The following is a 22,214-nucleotide window of genomic DNA, read 5'->3' as shown; positions in this document are numbered from 1 at the left end:
GAGAGATGGAGTCTTGCTCTGTCACCCAGGCTGGAGTGCAGTGGCGCGATCTCGGCTCTTTGCAAGCTCCGCTTCCTGGGTTCACGCCATTCTCCTGCCTCAGCCTCCCGAGTAGCTGGGACTACAGGTGCCTGACACCATGCCTGGCTAATTTTTTGTATTTTTAGTGGAGACAGAGTTTCACCGTGTTAGCCAAGATGGTCTCGATCTCCTGACCTTGTGATCCGCCCACCTCGGCCTCCCAAAGTGCTAGGATTACAGGCGTGAGCCACCGCGCCCAGCCTATCACTTCTTCTTAACAAATCTATAAGGAACTGCTATGTCATAGGGCATGAATTCCAAAAATTAAAAAAAAATAAATTTATACATGTCAAATTTAACAAGCCAGACGGTATCATAATGCTATGTTTGGTTGGTACTGATAGTTGTTGATTTTTCAGTTTCAGTCATTATCACAAATCCCTCAATATATAGTCAAATTTTTGGTTAAATAATTTAGTTATTAAAATTATGTAAATATTATTCACAGCAGAGCCATGTGCTGTCCTAACAAGTATATAGTTCCTTTTTAGTATAACTTTTTGCTTATTTGCTTATTTTCAGAGCCTCTTATCACTAAATTCTTTCCAAACTCTCCATTGGAATTTAAAACTCTCAACACGGTCATTTCTAGCTGCTGATTAGTTTTTGGAAACATTCTTTCTGGATGTTTCTATCCTTTGCTCTAACCTGGACTGCTTGCTCTACAGGGCTGCTATGTAGTAGTCACACAAGCTCCTTTTATCATCATCCTGGGAATCTCCTTTGCGTCTCCCTTGTGTTGAATTCCACCTTCCTCCTCCTAGGTTTACTTTCCCTCAGAAATGTGTCTCCGCTTCAAATGACACTGTTGAAAGTGCAAAGCCATTTTGATACTTAAACTATGGTAACATTACCTGACTTCTCTGGGATATTTTAGGGTCTTCTTTTTACCATGATTTCCTAAAATTTCACAATGTTATACCTCAGTGTGGGTTTTAAAAAATTCTCTGTGCAGGGCCCTTGGCAAGCCCTTTCAATTTAGAGACTATCTTTGAGTCTTGGGGATTTTTTGGTATCTTTGATAACTTCCTTCCCTCCATTTTTCTCTTTTGAGACTTCCTAGATCCATCCTTTGTTTCTTATCCTTTCTCTTTTAATTTCCATCTTTTTCCTTCTGTTCTACGTTATAGAAGAGTTCCTTGAATTTATATCTTCTAACCCTTTTACTGAATATTTAACATTTCTGAGGTAAAAATTTCAATATCCAAGAGCTCTTTCTTATTCTTTAAATAATCTCTTTCATTGCCTCTTTGTTCTTGTTTTTTGGTTGCTATATCTTCTCTTATCCCTCTGAGATTAAAAAGTTTTTTTAAAAAGTTTTTACAAAGTTTTCACCTATTTGTTTTTCACATTAGAGGATTTCCTCAAACGGTGATTATTGTTATATCATATTTAGCTGAGACATTAAAAATGATAATTTCAGTATGTAATCAGTATAAAAATGGACAGATTTCACATTTTAACACTAAGTCTTGCAGTACATATTTTATACTTACAGCACATCTCAATTCAGACTAGCTATATTTATTTTACTTTATTTTATTTTATTTTAATTTAATTTAATTTAATTTAATTTAATTTATTTTTGAGATGGAGTTTCGCTCTGTCGCCCAGGCTGGAGTGCAGTGGCCGGATCTCAGCTCACTGCAAGCTCCGCCTCCTGGGTTTACGCCATTCTCCTGCCTCAGCCTCCTGAGTAGCTGGGACTACAGGTGCCCGCCACCTCGCCCAGCTAGTTTTTTGTATTTTTAGTAGAGACGGGGTTTCACCGTGTTAGCCAGGATGGTCTCAATCTCCTGACCTCGTGATCCGCCCGTCTCGGCCTCCCAAAGTGCTGGGATTACAGGCTTGAGCCACCGCGCCCGGCCCAGACTAGCTACATTTTAAATGCTTGAAAGCCACATGTGGCAAGTGGCTACTGAATTGGACAGTGGAGCTATAGAGGGAGTAGAGATAAATGGCTGTTACATCCACCATATTTAACCAGGATTCAAGCATATTTCTCAGATTAACATACATATATGTACATATGTGTGTGTATAGACACACAAATATTTATATGGCTAACTTGTCCTCCAGAAAGATTTTACCACCTTATGCTCTCTGGCAGCTGTGTGAGGGTGACCATTTCTTCATTCCCATGTCAATAATAGGCATTATCATTCTTTTTGAAGCTTCTCAAGTGATTCGTTTACCTCCCAGATGTGGAGGATACTGTCACCAGGGTCTGAATTTTTAGTTTCAGCTAGGCTGATCCCTCAAGTGAAGCAGATCTTGGCCATTACTTTTTGGGGGGAAAGCAGTACTTTGTATCCTTACCTGATGTGAGAAAGGCAAGGGTACCGATTGTTTCATTGGACATGATGTTATGGAAACGTGCCAGCTGTCCAAACATCTGTAGGCCGGCCTCCTTTTCTCGGCGGGCTTCTGGAGTCAGACTATCCCATTCACCTCGGTCCTTCTCAATTTGCTGAATCTTTATCTTGCTCAAATACTGCAGAAACCAGAGATGGGATGTATCAGAGAAGAAAGGTGCAGTTGAAGGGATGTGACATTTAGGAGGTCCTATTAAAAATCTAGTCAACTAAGCTGGGAAAACAAGGGACCATGTAAGAGACATGAGCTTTTATTTCTCAGCATAGGGCTGAAGCTCAAAAGAACTTTCAGGAAAAAAAGAAACTGTGGCTTCATACAGATTTGTTTCAGCTTGGGTAGATTCACAGGTAATTCCCCTAGAAATAGTATATCATTGTTAAATGGAAAGAAGGATGAAGAGTTTAATATATGAAACCCAGGCCAAGAAAGAAAAAAACCAAAAAACCCCACACTATAGTGAAAAAACAATGACTCCTTCCTGAAAGATGAAAACAAATCCCCCCCTGCCAAATTGCTTACAAAAAATCAAAGCTCTATCAAATATGCAAGATGTGTGGAAGAACATAATTATTTAAAACTCTACCTCATGTCATCCTTCCTGTTGTAGCAAACAACTTGTTAAACTTAGTCTCATGAAAATACCATCTGCTTCATACTTTGTGTCACACACCTCTTACTTAAAAGGGTCTGTTTGTAACAGGACCTATTCTCACTTTTGAAGAAAACCTATCTTAAACCCTAAAGTGTAGGATTATGAAGAAATCAGATCAAACCTTTCTCACAAATTAAACACAAGCTACTCAGGGGACTGCTGATCACAATGAGGAGCTCATGATTGTCTAAAGGCTACCCTCAGGATTTACCTGCTTCATCTCCCTTTAGGTCAGTGCCCTGTCCATCCTATACCCATCACAGGTAAGGGAAGTTTTGCTCTACAGAGAGCAAAGTTTTTATGGGAGAAGTAAGCAGATCCACCAGGGAAGGTTAAGGAAATAATACACTAAAGGAGCTGAGAGGCACCCAGCTGCATTTTATACTTTGTGAAACGTTTGTTTCACAATATAGCTAAGAATTTAGGAGGCAGTGGAAATATGAGAAATATTGACAACTTGGAGCCTTTACATGAAAAAATAACCCAAATCAGAGATTTTCTTTCAAGTAGTGGTGCAAAAATCAGAATCTTTTAGGAAAGTGGGTTAAAAGTCATTGTCTTAGTAAGATTTTTTACTGACATGTTGGGATTAAAAGGGTTTCACTGACCAAAAGTTAGCTCCTCTGATTTCTTTCTGTAGTGCCGGCCTGATGAATTACTCCTGCCAATACAATGTAGTTTGGCTTCACCATATGGTATTTTTAACTCTGCCAAAATGTCCATCTCATGACACTTCAATGACCCTTGATCTTGGTCTCTAATGGAATGAACTAGAAAGCTCTGTAATGGCAAGCTTGGTGGTACACTACTAACCACACATTTTTGGTGTTCAAGTCTGGTACTAGGGGCATAAGGACTGCTCTATTATGATTAAAAGGTAAAATGTATGTACTGATGATGATTTGATGGTATGGGGCAGTTAAATCTTTTTTTCTCACCTGTATGGCTTCATCCAAAAGGAAGATGGCATCATTCATTAGCAGGTTAAGAAAGCGGAGGAAAAGTGGGGGATTCATGGCTTCTAAATTCTTAGAGGCATAGTCAGCCAAATCCTGTAAGTCCCAGCCCACAAGAAAACCATTTTAGTATTGAATTACAACTCATTGGGGCTTATATAAAGCAACAGGTTTCATCAGAAACTCTCTCACCTTAATGCTGTCCCGATAGGTATCTGTCCCCCACATGTATCTTAGGATAGGATACATGGGACGACGGTAATTAAACTTCTGTTCAAATTGATGGGGGTCTCCTGGAGTAAGGCAAGAGCAAAATATCAGCAACAGTGGTGTCATAAGAGGAAGAGCTTATGCCTATGTGTAGTCATTTGCTTTGTAGTCATTTGCTTTTGAGTGTGTTAAGACTACTAACAAAATCTGCCCTGGAGTTTCTAGAGGTCTAAAGTTATGGCCAAGTGTTTGCTCATTTCCTTACTGATGAAGTAAAGGGGAGACAGAGATAAAGGATACCTTACTCTGCAAGAGACAAGTACCAAGCTATAAAACAAAAGTCAAGGGAAACAAATGCTTCCATATCCAAACATGAGTACTTCTCAGGCTTTAAATGAGGGCTCAGGGCTGGCCATTATGGCAGTGAAAGCCATGTGCAGGACGGGACACTAAGCAATTTCCACATTCTTCACAGACAATATCCCAAATGTGTAGCCAACAGGTTCTTGATTACTCTGAAAAATCAGGCCAAGAGCTAAAAATCTGAGGCTTATACTGCTTTTGAAATACCAAAGGTATTATTAGAGCTCCACAGGCTGGGTCATAATAAAGGAAGAGTGTAGGATTTGGAGTCAAAAGACCTAGGTTTTCATTCTGGCTCTGCTTAATCTAAGTCTCTTAATCTTTTTCAGCTTCCACTTCCTCAGAAATAAAACAGAAATTGTACTCCATTACAACACTTTGGTCGTATGGTCACATAATGAGATAACTGCAGTGATTTATTATACAATTTCTTATGTATTATAAAGATTTACATGCATTATTTCACTTAATCATCACTTTGACCCATTTTATAGATGAGGAAACTAAGGCTGATAGGTGAGCGAATTAAAAAAACCAGAATCCAAATATGGAAAGGTGGCCAGTAAAATGTTAAATGCCTCTTTAAATGTTAGTTGTATTTATCATTGGATGGTAGACATCCCTTTAAAAAATGGTCTTCAACAACTTCTTGACATATCTTATTTACTGACTGAGACAGGGTACTGTTTAAACAAACACAGGGGCTCAGGGTTAGATAGAGAGGGAATGTTGCCCACTGGTGTTTTTATTTTTTTGAGAGGGATTTCTTGCTCTGTCATCCAGGATGGGGTGCAGTGGTGCAATCTCAGCTCACTGCCACCTCCGCCTCCCGAATTCAAGCGATTCTCGTGCCTCTCCCTCCTAAGTAGCTGGGATTATAGGCACCCACCACCACGCCTGGGTAATTTTTGTATTTTTTGTAGAGATGGGGTTTCACCATGTTGGCCAGGCTGGTCTCAAACTCATGAGTTCAAGTGATCTGCCTACTTCGGCCTCCCAAAATGCTGGGATTACAAGCATGAACCACTGTGCCTGGCCGCCTGCTGGTATTCTTAATCGAACCATTAGACTATTGGAGAATTAGATAGTCTGGTTAAGATAAAAGAATCTCTCAACCAGTACACTGCCTCTTTATGCAATATTCTGTAATTTTAAGGCAGAGAAAAATAAAGACCCAGGTTTTAATCAAAAAGTCTAACTTGAGTCTGATTTGATGAAGCATCATAATAAGGGTGTTGGAATACGTAGATTTCTTCAGGTGACACAGACCTGATTCTACCACTTGGTAGTGAATGTCATGACATGGACAAATAATTTGATCTTTTGGGCAGTCATATCTTCATTTGTAAAACAGGGATAATTAAAAATAAATAAATAAATAAAACAGGGATAATAGAGTGAAACTTTTCAGATGGTGACAATGGGATAATGTTAAAAAAAAAAAGCACTTATCATCAAGCCTGGCACATAGTAGGTATTCAATAAGTAATGGCTTGACATTTCTTTGATATCCAAATACGGATCAAACTACGAAACTCCACTGGTATCAGCTTCTCAGTTCTGGGCTCAGCTTCATGACTGCTTTACCTGTAAATTCGATGTCCACAAAAACCTTGATTAGAGCCTCTGCAAGTTGGGGTGCATACTGAAAGTTGCAGAACACACGTTTCCGGTGGAACACACTGGATACCAAAGGATTTGGGGTCTGATCCAGGTGGGGCATCACTGCTTCCAACACCTCTGCTAGTTTGGCCCTCAGATGGGGATTCTTCATTCTGCAAAATGGGAAAAAAGCAAGATGAGCAGATAAGCTTAACTCCAAATTTATGACGCTGTTCTCTCCACATAAGAATAAAAATCCACCCTAAACCATCACTATAGGAAAAAAAAAAAGATCCACTTCTGCAGTTTTAAGTTTGTCAGTTTCTTGGTGTGGGTGGAGGGTGGGAGGTGGTGATGCAGGGTACATCATTTAACTCTTGAGTTGACAGCTTACCAACTATGAGGGTGAGCACTTAAGTTTTTGAATGCTTAGCCATTGTTTACTTCTCTGTAATAATGCATTATTTACTGCTTACTATTCTCTGACAGTTTCATGTGGAATAAACTTGCCTTTTCAAGCTTTCTGAGGGTAAAGACTAGAATATAATTATGCTACATTACCCATGACGCATACAGTGTATGCATAATACTTGTTGACTTATGACTTCTCATTAGGTATGCTCAGCTCAGTGAAGAATTGGCTTCTCTCTACTTATCACTGATACGGCTCAGGGAATTGTGGGTCATTCTCTTCATTGTGCAGCAAATCTTCACTTTTGTACACAGAGTTTCCATTTCCTTTAGCCTATGCATCAAAAAAATCAGGGAAGCAATTCTACAAGTCACAGTATCTTCCTTTGGAAAAGAGGTCTAGAAGCTATGAGTGAGAAAACTTGAAATGAGAAATAACATTGACTTAAGTTTACTGCTCATCCAACTCAGAATAGCAAGAACAAGCTTTATCATCATATAATTATTAGAAGATCATTAGCACCTGGCTGCCACTGGTAAGTTTCTGGCATTATGTTAACCACCTTAACCATGGACTAGCAGTGGAATTTCCATAAGATACCTTATATGCAGGATTAAATTCTCTGTGGGCAAAGTTCATTGTTTATTATACCTCTCAACAGTGGGGTTTCTGGCTACCCATATGGATGGTCAGGTGATTCATTAATGTTACCATAACTTCTGAAGGCAACCCCTTATGATTCAGGCTTGTTTATTTCTTGGTTTAGAAGTGTTCTGAATGTTTTACAGCCTAAACAGTGACAGAACCAAGCTTACAGCACTTCACCTTTCTATGCTTCCAGTGAAAATGGTGATAAAGTGAAGGACATGCTCCAGGGAATCTGCTGATGTCTCCAAAATGTCGTCGGCAAAGCGGCGGAGAAAAATGAGAAAATCACCCAGGTTATCTGCAAAAAATTCTGAAAAAGAAAATATTCACTGGAATTAGCCAAACATCTGTATATTTGTACTAATAAACAACATTTAAATTCCTTTCACCCTACTTAATGAAGGTTAAAAAAAAAACTAAATATTTTGTTGGTACTAGAGATGGTGATAAGTCAATAAATGTAAAATCTCCTTTAAATGTAAGTCAATTTAAATTTTTATTCAAGTAAATATATGAACAGTAATGACACAAAATGTTAACACACCAGTATACTAATATATACATTTTTAGTCTCAAGGTTAACTGTGGTTTAAACCCTTCAGATGTGTGAGGATGCCCTAATAAAGATTAACATGTTAGGTGATGGCGGTAGCCAGACGCCAGGATGGTCCTCCAATGATCACTGCTTTTTGGTATTCATGACCTTATGCAGTCCCCTCCTATATTCACTCTTTCAGAGTAGAAGATAAACTCTGAGGCATACAGCAGATGTGATGCTATGTCATTTCCAAGATTAGGGTATAAAAGCTTACAGTCTCCATTTTGGTCACGTGCTCCGGGGGAAGCCAGCTGCCATATCATGAGTAGTATTTAGAAGACACATACATGGCCTAGAAAAGAGGCTGCTGGTCAATAGCACAAGCAATTGAGGCCTGTCAACAACCACATGACTGGGCTTGTAAGTGGATCCTCCAGCCCTAGCAGAGTCCTCAGATTCCTAAGGCCCTGACAGCTTGGCTACATAACTTCCTGAGGAACTCTGAGTCAGAATCATGCAGCTGAGTAAGCTGTTTGCAGTGTTGTTGTTGCTATTTTGTTTATTATTATTATTATTTTTGAGACAGGGTCCTGCTCTGTCACCCAGGCTGGAGTGCAGTAGTGCAATTATGGCTCACTGTGGCCTCAACTTCCTGGGCTCAAGCCATTCGCTCACTTCAGCCCCCTGAGTAGCTGGAACTACAAGTGTGCACCACCAGGCCTGGCTAATTGTTTAGTTTTTGTAGAGATAGGGTCTCCCTATGTTGCCCAGGCCAATCCTGAACTCCTGGGCTCAAGTAATCATCCTGCTTCAGCCTCCCAAAGTGTTGGGATTACAGGCATGCACCATCATACCCGGTCTGTAGTTTTAAGCTGCTATGTTTTCGGGTAATCCGTTACACAGCATGATATGACCAATACAATGGTTAAGAACACATAATCTGATTAGATTGGCAACACCTGCCCACCCCTCAATGACTCACTGACACATACACACACACACACAAACACACACACACACACACATACAAACTCTCTCTCTCTTTCCCTTCTGAGTTAACCAATAGGAGCTAATTTTTTTTCTATGAAAAGGACAGGAAAAGTTAGATGAATGTGTAAGTTTAACAAATATTAATGATAGAAACTAACAGCTCTGAAAACTCTGATTACACTTAATCCTTTGAAGATGATTTTCTGATATGCATAGCAGTGGGGACACAAGGTTGAGGAACAACTTGTTAGTCACCCAATACTTTGACCAGTAGATATTATCTAAGTTTGAGTTGTTTCTCCAAAAACAACTGAATGACAATGAAGAAAGGGTATTTTGAGGATTAAACTTCCAAACTGACCCAGTTAAACTCAGAAGGCTATAAATAGGACATTCCCAAGGGAGAGCCTGCTTACCTGGCACATAAGCCAAAGAGCTGTAGCCATCTGGCAAAGGAAAGGTTAACTCTATTGGTTGTGAGCCCTCATTGCCTATGGCCAGTTGAACCAGTAGAACAGCCATGGACACCTGCAAGTTTAGGCAGTTTTGTAGCATTTGTGGCTCTGTCATGGCAGTCTTGGTAGAAAGATAGATGGTCATCAATCGTTCAAACTGCTCACGAAGATTGTCAGCAGCAGGGCTAGAACTTTGCTGAGCATCCCGCCAGGCAACCTGCAGCCGATGCAGATTTTGGTTGATTTTTACCATCTGATCATGCAACCTGCCCCCAAGAAAGCAGAAGAGAGTGGGTCAGGGAAAACAGAAAGTCACACACACACACACACACACACACACACACACACAACCAAACAAAAAACCAAAAAAAAACCACCTCAATTATTTATCTAGTCTTCTCTTTAAGGATAGTAGGGAGTTGCAGTTGCAATGACACAGAAGGCACTCACAAAAGTTTTTGACAGGACACAGGCAGGGTGCACAGCAATGTATTCAACATAATCAAAGCTAATTGCAAATAGTTAGCAGGCTTCAGTTGAAATACACTATCCAAAGAAAGGCAGCTTGGTTGAGTAGGGTGTAGAATGGGCTGTTACTATATAAAATAAAGAATTATTAGGCAAAGTACAAGAAGCCCAGCAGGATAGTTTCACATCACATGAGGGCAATGATCATACTTTGATACAATGATCATACTTTGATGGGGTTATATGTATAGTCTTTCTTCGGTTAGTAGAAAACTAAGCTGGTGAAAAGGGACTCTAGATTAGTAATGACCACATATAAACTAGTAGCCACCTGAGATGCAATCTAAGAGCAGCTTCCAGCACTCTGTTGTTCAATATTAAATTAAATTATTCTTCAGAAAAGGTCAGCCTAATATTCTCTACTGAAAGGAAGACACATAATTCAAAGTTATGGATAATAGTCCAAAATCATTTCCTTTGGCTCTGTAGATAATGTCTTGGCTAGTTAATATTGGGAAACTAGATGATACTCATTTTTTGTTTGAACCTAGGCAGTTGAGCAGGTTAAGCACATGCTGAACTTTTATCTACTGTCTTATTTAAAATGTCTATGACGGAGATTTCTCTCTAAAGATATAATTTCATTCCTCTAGCAATGTGTTGACTGAGTAGTTTTGAAAAATGCTCTGCATCAATTCAGGTATCTTGAGAAGGTATTAAAAATTGCTATTCCTAGTGTCCCTTTCTATGACTGCGTTGCTGTTTTCTCCCTCTACTTATATGTGTCATAATCAGCTAAATCAGAGGAACACAAATTACAGAATAATGAACAGCCAGAACCAGAACTGTTTTTGGAAGTCATACATTCTAGTTCTAAAATCTTCACATTTCTAGAATCTTCTTTATCTAATGTCTTTTGTGGTCCTATTGATCTCATCAGACTCCCTTATAAACATTTCCTTAATTTTTGCCATTTTGTCTCTCTGTAGAGTTAGAACTTGTTTTTTTTTTTTTTTTAAATTAATTAATTATTATTTTTTTTTTGAGACAGATTCCCGTTCTGTTGTCCAGGCTGGAGTGCAGTGGCGTGATCTCGGCTCACTGCAACTTCCGCCTTCCAGGTTCAAGCAATTCTCCTTCTTCAACCCTAACCCTAACCCTAACCCTCCTGAGTAGCTGGGACTACAGGCACATGCCACCAAGCCAGGCTAATTTTTTGTATTTTTAGTAGAGACGGGGTTTCACCGTGTTAGCCAGGATGGTCTTAATCTCCTGACCTTGTGATCTGCCCGCCTCGGCCTCCCAAAGTGTTGGGATTACAGGCGTGAGCCACTGCGCCCGGCCAAACTTCATCTTTTATCACCAGGAGTAGTAATGAATTTTTTTTTTTTTTTTTGAGACAGGGTTTCACTATGTTGCCTAGGCTGGAGCGCAGTGGTGCAATCTCAGCTCACCGCAGTCTCAACATTCTGGGCTCAAGAGATCCTCCCACCTCAGCCTCGCGATTAGCTGACACTACAGGCACATGCCACCATGCCCAGCTAATTCTTGTATATTTTGTAGAGACGGGGTTTTGCCATGTTGCCCAGGCTGCTCTCAAACTCCTGGGCTCAAGTGATCGGGCTGCCTTGGCCTCCCAAAGTGCTAAGGATTACAGGCATGAGCCACCATACCTGGCCAGTAATGAAAATCTAAGAGCAGAAAGTGCAATATAAAATGAAAACAATTCCACTTTCCCAGATCATAACAGAAAGACAACGATTTAATTTTTAAAGTTTAACAGGTCAAAAGTTAAAAACAGGTCAGGCACAGTGGCTCATGCCTATAATCCTGCACAGTGGCTCATGCCTATAATCCCAGCACTTTGGGAGGCCAAGGTGGGTGGATCACCTGAGGTCAGGAGTTCGAGACCAGCCCGGCCAAAACGGCGAAACCCCATCTCTGCTAAAAAAAATACAAAATCAGCTGGGCATGGTGGTGCATGCCTGTAATCCCAGCTACTTGGGAGGACGAGGCAGAAGAATTGCTTGAACCCAGGAGGTGGAGGTTGCAGTGAGCAGAGAATGCGCCACAGTACTCCAACCAAGGTGATAAGAGAGAATATCCATCTCAACAACCATAAAAGTTAAAAACAAATTTAAGGAATCTGGACAAAGCTGATTCATGAAACACAAATAAATTCATACAATGCCCCTTTTCTATTAGATTTTAATGTTAGCCTTTAGAATAAGCTCAGATTATATCTCTAAGACTCTCCCTCTCTTTTTTCTTTTAAGAGACAGGTTTATCATTCTGTCACCCAGGATGGAGTACAGTTGCACAATCATAGCTCACTGTGGCCTCCATCTCCTTGGCTAGAGCAATCCTCCTGCCTCAGCCTCTGGAGCAGCTAGGACTACAAGCATATGCCACCATGCCTGGCGATTTTTTTTTTTTTTTGGTAGAGATGGGGGTCTTTCTTGCCCAGGTTGGTGGTCTTAAATTTCTGGCCTCAAGCAGTCCTTCTGCCTTGGCCTCCCAAAATGCTGAGATTAAAAATGTGAGCTTCTGTGCCTGGCCAAAGACTCCATTTCTACCTTTCGGTTATCAATACAACTCAACTGTTGTTTCCTAATGACATCAGAGGAGTTACCTGTGAAATCCCAAGTACAAGGTGTACTCTGTCAGGGCAAGGTTCTCTGTTACAAGGTTGTAGTTCTGTGGAAACTTTGGCTCCTGTACAGCTGGGATCAAACAGGTTTCTTTGTCCAAACCTCAAAGAGGTTAAAAAAAAAAAAAAGACAAAACAAGGGTAAATGTCCTGTCACAGACATCCATCTTGGTCTCCAGTCTCCTCTTACACTCATTCAATTTCCATACTGTTAGCAGTGATATCTTCTTAAAAACATATCTTGTCATACTAGTTCTTTGTCTAAATATATCTTTTGGCTTCTCACCATCTACAGAAATACAGTTAAATCTTTTTCACTTGACCATGAAATCACCAAAAATTAAAAGGAATAATACTATAGATTGTTTCAAGTGGTAGGCAATAGATCATTTGTATTTATTTTGTGTTTTTCTGAATTTGATTATTTGCTTTTGAGCAGTTATCAAGTTTACAATTAGAATTATAAAACTGGAATGAAATATACCAAAATTAAGAGTGATTTCACTTAGAGTGGTAGGATTATGAGTCATTTATTTTCTTTTCATTTCTCTGTACTGTTTTCTCCAATCCAGCCCCAACTACCTTCCTCCTTTGACCCATTTCCTCCCCAACTCAATCCCATCTACCCCTTGCCCTAGCCACATGAGCCTCTCACCATTCCTTAGTCAAGACTTTCCATAGTTTTATACCTTTACACTTGCTTTTCTCTCTGTATAAAGGGACCCTCTTGCTTCTTTGCCTGGTAAAACCTAACTTGTCTCTCAAGACTCAGCTATGAAGACCTCCAACTTCTGCAGAATTGATTGTTTACTCCCTCCTCTGTGCTCACACAGCTTAGCCCTATACCACATTACAATTATCTGTTAATATATCTGCCTTCTGGAGCCTGAGTTCAAAAAGGATGAGGACTCTGCTTTATTCATTTTTATGATGTATGAATGAATGAACATGCAATGCTGCCAAATCCAGAGAGAAGGTCTCACATTTAAAAGCTACCAGGTGTTTTTTTTTTCCTCTCAAAAATCTGTCTTTAAAAAATTCCGGCCAGGCACAGTGGCTCACGCCTGTAATCCCAGCACTTTGAGAGGCTGAGGCGGGTGGATCATGAGGTCAAGAGATCGAGACTATCCTGGCCAACATGGTCAAACCCCATCTCTATTAAAAACACAAAAAATTAGCTGGGTGTGGTGACACGCACCTGTAGTCCCAGCTACTCAGAAGGCTAAGGCAGGAGAATTGCTTGAACATGGGAGGCAGAGATTGCAGTGAGCCGAGATAGCGCCACTGCACTACAGCCTAAGCGACAGAGTGAGACTCTATCTCAAAAAAAAAAAAAAAAAAAAAAAAAAAAAATCTAAATAGCTCTTGTTTCTGCCTCATCTTTTTTTGAGAAAGGAACTCTGTGAAAAAGGATAAGGGAGTGAATGCTTTACACGTTACACATACACATACACACACACAGTTTTGAGAAGCCTGGTTCTCCCCTACCTCTCATGTGTACATTTTTAATTTTTCGTTCTTCATCATTCAACTCCTTGAGGGCACAGTATGTGGGATTAAAGGTGAGGAGCCGAGAGGATCTGGGTTTGCAAAATGGCTGGCACAGCTTCAGGAGAGCAGCACCCAGATTCAGAAAGAAGGCATCCGAGGCATACATTTGGAAAAAGATTTCTGGCATCTGATTGGCCCAAATCTTAGTGCGGCCTGCATTTGCATGCAAACAGTTTCCAAGCCAGGACAAGATACAGTGTTTGGTTTCTGGAGAGAGCTGGAGTAAGTTCTTCAGCATCTGGTAGATCTTTTCGTGGAACTGAGCCATGAACTGTTCAACCAGAAAACACAACCACAGAACGTTCCAGTTTCACAATCCTAATATTTTTTATTCCCAAACCTTAGCAACTGGCAGTTTCTAAAAAGTTGCTAATCCTAATCTTTCCCCTCACTCTCTGTGCCTTATCCCCTAATTTGATTTTAAAATATATTTCTGGGCACTTATAAGAGATTTTCTGATCAGCTGCCGAACTGTAGATGGCATTACATAGTATTAGAGCATAGGTCTGTAAATTTTTTCTGCAAAGGGCTAGACGGTAAGGATTTCTGGCATTATTTGCCATACAGTGTCTGTAGCAATTATTCAACTCTATCACTGTAGCGTGAATTCAAACCACAAACAATACATATACTAATGGGCATGGCTATGTTCAATAAAACTTTATTTATAAAAAAAGGTGGCAGGCCAGATTTGGCCACTGCTAGTTTGCCATGCCCTGCCTTAGAGAGTTGTAATGATTAATGAATAGGAGACTTAAACTAATAAATAAGAGACTTAAATCCCCAATTCAATCATTTAAATGCCTCATGTTGGCCAGACCTCTACTATAATTTATGTGAAGAAGCCCAAATAGAGAGGGCATAGGTTAGACAGGAAAAGGAAGAACAACTGGGTTTATAAGCTAGAGTTCAGTCAAAAGGTTTTCAGAGCTAAAGGTATAGCTCAGTGAGAAAAATGACGGTTGCGGGGAAGTAGCTGTAGCAGTGCTACAGCAAGGGTAAGGAGTAGCAGCAGCTCATTCTTACCCCACACAAAGGTTTATCCTCTGTTCTTAGCATATGTTAAAAAGAGGGCATTTTTTTTTTTTTTTTTTTGAGACAGAGTCTCATTCTGTCATCCAGGCTGGAGTGCGATGATGCAATCATGGCTTACTGAAGTCTTGACCTCCCAGGCTCAAGTGATCCTCCCACCTCAGCCTCCCGAGTAGCTGGGACGACAGATGCTTGCCACCACGCCCAGCTAAGTTTTGTATTTTTTTGTAGAGATGGGGGTCTCACTGTGTTGCCCAGGCTGGTTTCAAATTGAACTCCTGGGCTCAAGCGATCCTCCCACCTTGGCCTCCAAAGTGCTGGGATTACAGGCTTGAGCTACCACACCCAGCTTTAATTTATTTATGTGATGTAAAAGCCAACTAGATCAATTTGCTTTCCCAGAGAGGCTTGAGCAGCCTTATCTGTATCTGCTTTCTGAGAAAACTATTTTAAGATCAGGGGGCTGGGATACCCTGGTAAACAGTTCCACCTGATGGATGTTGGCCTCCTGTACTTTGATCTCCTGGGGGCTGGAACGAGATGGATTCAAAAAGTAGCCATGATTTTCTACAACACCCGGAGTCTTTAATAAGCAGGAGATATTCAGAATTACTCCCAGCAAGGTCTTCTGGTACATTTGCCCATTGGTAGGGTCCTTGGGCTGAATGTATTCTACAAAAACCTGTAAGAGAAGACAAGTCCTGCTTATTCGTCTGCATGGTGAGATAAGGTGATGGGGTGGGAGGGCCTCAGAACAGTTAAGTTGATACAACAACCAAGCTATCTTTTTCTTATTTTATAGGTAATATTACAGTGTCTTCAGGATAGGGAAGCATAATGTATTACACATCTAGCTCAACTGAATATATATCATCTTTCAGACCTACCTTTGCCATATCTTTTTGCCTAGTGAAATAGAGAAGAATATCCAGATATGCATACAAAAGGATCTGACAGAGCTCGAGATCTTTTATTCGGCCCAATAAAATATCAAACACTGGAATCATGACTTCTGGAAATGTTCGAACTTCCTCATCCAATATCAAGGCTTCAATGACCTCTTCCAGAAATTCAGTTACATCTTCAAAATCTAACAGAAGACAAATGAGAGAGAAAGGAGGGCACAAGAATTTTTATACGCCTTTACACGCTAGCTCTTTACTTTCAATAATTCTTTTTTGTTTTTTTAAGAGATGGGGGTTTTGCTTTTTTGCCCAGCCTGGATTATAGTGGCTATTCACAGGTGTGATTATAGCACACTACAGCCTCAAACTCCTGGGCTCAAGGAATCCTTCTGCCTCAGCCTCCAGAGTAGATGGGACTACAGGGGTGTGCTACCATGGCCGGCTTTATTCTACTGGTACTCAACCTCAAAGATCAAGATGCGAGCCCTCTTCCTTAATCTGTACCAGAACCATAATGGCTCTGAGACTTTCTAATGCAATTAGTGAAATTTTAAATCTGAAAATCAAAATGTAGAAGCTTACAGATTTTGCTTATGTACTCACGGGCTCCCTGGATGGCTTCTAACATCAAATCTACCAGTTGCTCATGGATGTTTTGGTCAACATAGATCTCTGGGGTGAGAAGAACTGTTCGGGTATTAGACACAGTGAGGTTTCTGCACTGCACTGCAAAGGGTAGCAGGTTCTCTGGAACTTTGGTAATCTGTAAACAGCATGAAGAAAAGAGCGAATAGTCTAACTCTAATCTGGAATGAAAGTAGACATAGTGAATAGAATAGAAGAGACAGACTGGTCTCCTGTGGATGCTTGAAAATTACTTAGAGATTCAATCCTTGGCTTAAGGAATCATCTATCTGCCTATTTAAAATTCCAATCCTGGAAATGTCAGGCTTAGCCTACTCTAATATTTACATCTCAGTGGAAATGAATTCATGAGTCCTTTTCTGTTTTTTGAGACAGTGTCTCGCTCTGTCACCCAGGCTGGAGTGCAGTGGTGTGATCTCAGCTCACTGCATCCTCCACCTCCCAGGTTCAAGTGATTCTCCTGCCTCAGCCTCCTGAATAGCTGGGATTATAAACGTGTGCCACCACGCCTGGCTACTTTTTGTATTTTTAGTAGAGAAAAGGTTTTGCCACATTGGCCAGGCTGATCTCGAACTCCTGGCCTCATGTGATCCGCCTGCCTTGGCCTCCCAAAGTGCTCGGATTACAGGAGTGAGCCACTGTGCCCAGCCCCATGAGAATTTTTTAAGGATGCAATTTCTAAAGAGGTTTTAGAGAGAATAGGAGGCACTAGTTAACTGGGAAGAAGGGTGGACCCCAAGATACAGAAAGCAGAGACTAAAGCTTTAGTGCATCTGATATCCAGTGTTCTAAACATACTATGACATATATAAATTGATATAAAACATTTACTGTCCCTGATATTCAGTTCTAGACATACTATGACATATATAAATTGATATAAAGACTGATCCAACTCTGGCCTACATGCTAAAGTCATACCCAAGAGGACAATATGGTATTCAATGGGGATTATTCCTTTACCTCTTCCTTGGCTCTCTGGAAGCAGGAGTAAAGGTAACAAAAAATGTGCCTCTCCCCTGCATCTCGATCAGCAGAGAGATTTAGCGTTGTAGAAGAAGTCATGTTAATTAAGTGGTTGCCTGGATCTTGAAGTAATAAGCGAGCGAAGAGGGCCTATAAAGAAAAACAAACAAAAATACTAAACTATTGCAAAATTAATCTTAGAACATTAAGATGTAAAAGGTAATTCTGATACAGGTTATTAGCAAGAATCACAGATTTGAATGTAGAGTGAAGGAGAAAAAAAGGGCCCTGTATCTTTTTATTTTAGAAAATATCAGAAAATTATGGTATACATAAAGTTATCCTAAACCAAGCCTCAAGTGTCTAATATAGCCCCAGCATAGAGTAGGCATTAAAAGACTATTTGTTGAATGGTGCTGAGATCAGTGATTAAACTTAAATGTGAAATCTACTATTCTGTGTGATTGCTGATCTCATTCAGACTTATATAAAGATACTCTAAATGTGAAGTTAAACTGCAAGGTGTCAGCTGTCTTTCCTACCAAACTTTTATTCTTTTAATGTTACTCAGGCACCTGCAAGGTACAACGCACTGTTTTTTTAAAGTGCTGTGGTTTACATGTTTGTCTCCAACAAAATTCATGTTGAAATTTGATCCCCTTGTGGCACTGTTGGAGGTGGGGCTAGCGGGAGGTATCTGGGTATGGAAGCGGATCCCTCATGAACTGCTTGGTGCTATTCTCAAGGTGGTGAATGAGTTCTTGCTCTCACAAGACTGGATTAATTCTCATAGGAATGGACAAATTCCCTCCAGAGTGGGTTCTTATTAAGCCAGGACACCTCTCAGGTTTTCTCCTCTTTGCATGTGTCCTCATCGTATGTGTCCTTTGCTGACCTCCTCTACCACACTGTGAGGCAGCACAAAAGCCCTCACCAGCGGCCAGGGACATGCCCTGAAACTTCTCAGCCTGCAGAACTGTGAGCTAAAGAAAACTTTCTTTATAAATTACTGCTTGGGTGTTCTTTTTTTGTTTTCTTTTTTTATAGACAAGTCTTTCTTGCTCTGTCGCTCAGGCTGGAGTGCAGTCGTGTGACTATGGTTCACTGCAGCCTCTGCCTCCCAGACTCAAGCAATCCTCCCACCTCAGCCTCCTGAGTAGCTGGGACTTCAGGTACATGCCATCACAGCCAGTTAATTCTTTGTATTTTTTGTAGAAACATGGTCTTGTTGTGTTGCCAGGGCTGGTAACTCTTGGCCTGAAGAGATCCTCCCAAAGTGCTGGGATTACAGGTGTGAGCCACTGTGCCCAGTCACAGGTATTCTTTTATAGCAACACAAAACAGACTAAGATAGAAAGGATATAAAGAAGAAAAAGTGATGAGCCTTGTCCTTAAGAACTTAAGTTTAATAGGGGAGATAAGACAGGTACATAAGAAAGCTGCAACATGAGATAGAAAGTGACAATTCCCATAAGAGATTCAGAGGCTGATTATTCTAGGTACCCAGAGAAGGGAGTAACCCTTTTATTTGGCAAGGCTTTGTAATTTTTTTTTTTTTTTTGAGATAGAGTCTTGCTCTGTTGTCCAGGCTGGAGTGCAGTGGTGTGATCTCGGCTCATTGCAACCTCCACCTCCTGTGTTTAAACCATTCTCCTGCCTCAGCCTCCCAAGTAGCTGAGACTACAAGCACCCACCACCATGCCCAGCTAATTTTTTTTTTTTTTTTTTTTTGAGACGGAGTCTTGCTCTGTCACCCAGGCTGGAGTGCAGTGGCGCGATCTCGGCTCACTGCAAGCTCCGCCTCCTGGGTTTATGCCATTCTCCTGCCTCAGCCTCCTGAGTAGCTGGGACTACAGGCGCCCGCCACCTCGCCCGGCTAATTTTTTGTATTTTTAGTAGAGACGGGGTTTCACCGTGTTAGCCAGGATGGTCTCGATCTCCTGACCTCGTGATCTGCCCGCCTCGGTCTCCCAAAGTGCTGGGATTACAGGCTTGAGCCACTGCGCCCGGCTGCCCAGCTAATTTTTTGTATTTTTAGTAGAGATGGGGTTTCACTGTGTTAGCCAGGATGGTCTCGATCTCCCGATCTCGTGATCCACCTGCCTCGGCCTCCCAAAGTGCTGGGATTACGGGTGTGAGTCAATGTGCCTGGCCAAGGCTTTGTAATTAAGAAGGCATTTTAACTGGTTCTTAGAGGATGGGTAGATTTGGACATGTGGCCATGGTAGATAAAAAGATTCTAAAAGAGGAACACTACAATGTTAGAGATGCACATCCAGGTTAACTGGCCTTCTACTGGCAAAAAAAAAAAAAAAGAGCGGGAAGGACATATGGACACAAGCATAAGTTGGAGAACAGTGAGCAGAGTTCAGGTGCATAGCTAATTTTTGCTAAGGGTACACATTAGGAACATAAGAATATTACCTGCTCAACATTGCTCATATCGAGCCAGTCTTGATCTTCTAGCTCTACTGCCATTTCTTCCAAATACACACAACGGCTGGGGATGCCATTCCCGCTTTTCAAGCTGGGATCACCTGGGAAATAGTTTCAATATGATAGGTTAAGGATTACGCTTTTGTCTTATACAGACAACCGATCTTGACAGCATCACTCTTGAACTGCAAATCTGACTCAGGAATACCAGAATGATCCTGATACACAAAGCAACATCTAAAGATTCAAATCTTTTTTTTTTTTTCCCCTCCAGTCACAGAGAATGGGATTTTTTATAAACCTAGCATCATGACATTTAAAGAGTAAATCCCAGACATTAGTACCAACCTTGGGGTTTAACCACAGACAGGGCACAGAGGGCAAACGCTCTCTGATGCCTCCGAGGGCTCCCATCTGAATATTCAGGTTACCTCTGAGAAGAAAATCAGTTTGGCTACCATTCCATGTCCCTTTTAAGGTAGTAAAGGCAAGTAGCTATATAGTGCAGTCAGTATTGAAACGGGAACAGGGGCCGGGCGCGGTGGCTCAAGCCTGTAATCCCAGCACTTTGGGAGGCCGAGACGGGCGGATCACGAGGTCAGGAGATCGAGACCATCCTGGCTAACAGGATGACGGGGTGAAACCCCGTCTCTACTAAAAACTACAAAAAACTAGCCGGGCCAGGTGGCGGTGCCTGTAGTCCCAGCTACCCGGGAGGCTGAGGCAGGAGAATGGCGTGAACCCGGGAGGCGGAGCTTGCAGTGAGCTGAGATCCGGCCACAGCACTTCAGCCTGGGTGACAGAGCGAGACTCCGTCTCAAAAAAAAAAAAAAAAAAAAGAAACGGGAACAACAGGTCTGTGTCTAAATACTGTTTTTAGATCATACCAAAAGCTTCACTGAAATATAAAGCCTGAGTTTCAGGGAGTGCAGTGAGTAGGTTTGTATCTAACCATTAGCTGTGATCGGTTTCTAAGAGCAAGCCCCAGCCCACGCTCAAATAGGAAGGGTAGAATCATGAAGAGATTGGCTACAAGTTTGTAACTCACTGTTGTCCAGAGTAATAAGGAAGATCCTTTGGATCATGTGATTGATGTTGAGTTGCTCACATATTTCTTGCTGTGATCGGAATGAGCGGCTAATCTCAGCCACAGAGTAATCGAATTCATCCAGGCTCTCTGACACGCTATTATCCGAGTCATCTGGACTAGCTGGGAGTTCATCTGCCAGAAAATGTATACTGTTAAATGTTACAACCCTTTCTTTAAGAGAGAATCAAGCATACTACCAAAAATAATAAATGTAACGAAGAGGATGATAATTTTGGATGTAAAACAAGCTAATCATCTAATTAGTGAACATCTCAAGTCAGGGAAGTTAAGTACAGGGTTTTGAAATTCCTGGCTATAAATCCTACCACATTTTACAAAGCAAAAGTTTTATTTCTATCCATAATTATACTCCACACTGCCAGAAATAGCAATATGTTATCTTCTCTACAGAATCCTAGTGAACAAAGAATTGCCTAATAGATCAAAATGACTTTAATTATTTTAAATGTATGGCTTTTCTCCCTGATTTTAAGAGATCGTATTTGTTTTAATAGTTCTTAACTGTACAGAAAAATATAGTAAAGTCTCCTGAACCAATTCCCTAAAGACACTTAACAGTGTTCAGGAATTTTTTCTATTCTGGTGGTAACACTCATTACTATCTTTTTAATTTTTTTTCTAAAAATGGGATACTATACATAGCTCTTTTCAGCTTGCCTTTTAATCAGCACCAATGCCTTTCCCTGTTAGGCCATTTAGAGGCCTACCTCATTCTTTTTAATGGCTGTATTGTATCACATCTCTTGCATGCCCTGTGATTTATGTAGCTACTTTCCAACTGATGAACAATAGGGTTGTTTCTAATATTTCATGATTTTAAATACTGCACTGAATACAACTTAACTCTTTTTGTTTACTTGTATGAGTATTTCTATAGGATAAATTCACAGTAGCAGAACTGCTGGATCAAAGAGCTTGAACATTTAAAAAGTTAACATTTACTGCCAGGCACGGTGGCTCACGCCTATATCCCAGCACTTTGGGAGGCCAAGGCGGGCGGATCACGAGGTCAGGAGATTGAGACCACCCTGGTTAACATGGTGAAACCCCATCTCTACTAAAAAATACAAAAAATTAGCCAGGTATGGTGGCACACACCTGTAGTCCCAGCTATTTGGGAGGCTGAGGCAGCAGAATCGCTTAAACCTGGGCGGCAGAGGTTGCAGT

General features: G+C 40.9%; 1 protein-coding gene across 5 annotated transcripts in view; it reads right to left on the bottom strand.

Annotated features, from left to right (window-relative positions):
• Positions 1-22,214, bottom strand: part of UBE4A (ubiquitination factor E4A) — a 42,911-nt gene that overhangs the window by 12,214 nt on the left and 8,483 nt on the right. For 3 of the 5 annotated variants that reach the window (XM_023208357.2, XM_023208358.2, XM_023208359.2), the window contains 14 exons: positions 20,985-21,158; positions 19,925-20,037; positions 17,498-17,650; positions 16,493-16,652; positions 15,872-16,074; positions 15,457-15,666; positions 13,890-14,223; positions 12,384-12,504; positions 9,245-9,549; positions 7,478-7,610; positions 6,226-6,413; positions 4,258-4,358; positions 4,048-4,161; positions 2,401-2,575 (listed from right to left, as the gene is read on the bottom strand). In XM_023208357.2, the coding sequence (XP_023064125.1) occupies positions 2,401-2,575; positions 4,048-4,161; positions 4,258-4,358; positions 6,226-6,413; positions 7,478-7,610; positions 9,245-9,549; positions 12,384-12,504; positions 13,890-14,223; positions 15,457-15,666; positions 15,872-16,074; positions 16,493-16,652; positions 17,498-17,650; positions 19,925-20,037; positions 20,985-21,158 (2,484 nt within the window). Of the gene's footprint in view, positions 1-2,400; positions 2,576-4,047; positions 4,162-4,257; positions 4,359-6,225; positions 6,414-7,477; positions 7,611-9,244; positions 9,550-12,383; positions 12,505-13,889; positions 14,224-15,456; positions 15,667-15,871; positions 16,075-16,492; positions 16,653-17,497; positions 17,651-19,924; positions 20,038-20,984; positions 21,176-22,214 lie in introns of all 5 variants that reach the window. The other 2 variants (XM_023208360.2, XM_023208361.2) reach the window with 2 other exon arrangements.

This window comes from Piliocolobus tephrosceles, chromosome 13 (genome assembly GCF_002776525.5).
Source record: "Piliocolobus tephrosceles isolate RC106 chromosome 13, ASM277652v3, whole genome shotgun sequence".
Lineage (NCBI taxonomy): Eukaryota > Metazoa > Chordata > Mammalia > Primates > Cercopithecidae > Piliocolobus > Piliocolobus tephrosceles.
Note: the sequence above shows the minus strand (reverse complement) of the source record. Positions and strands in the feature narration are given on the sequence as shown.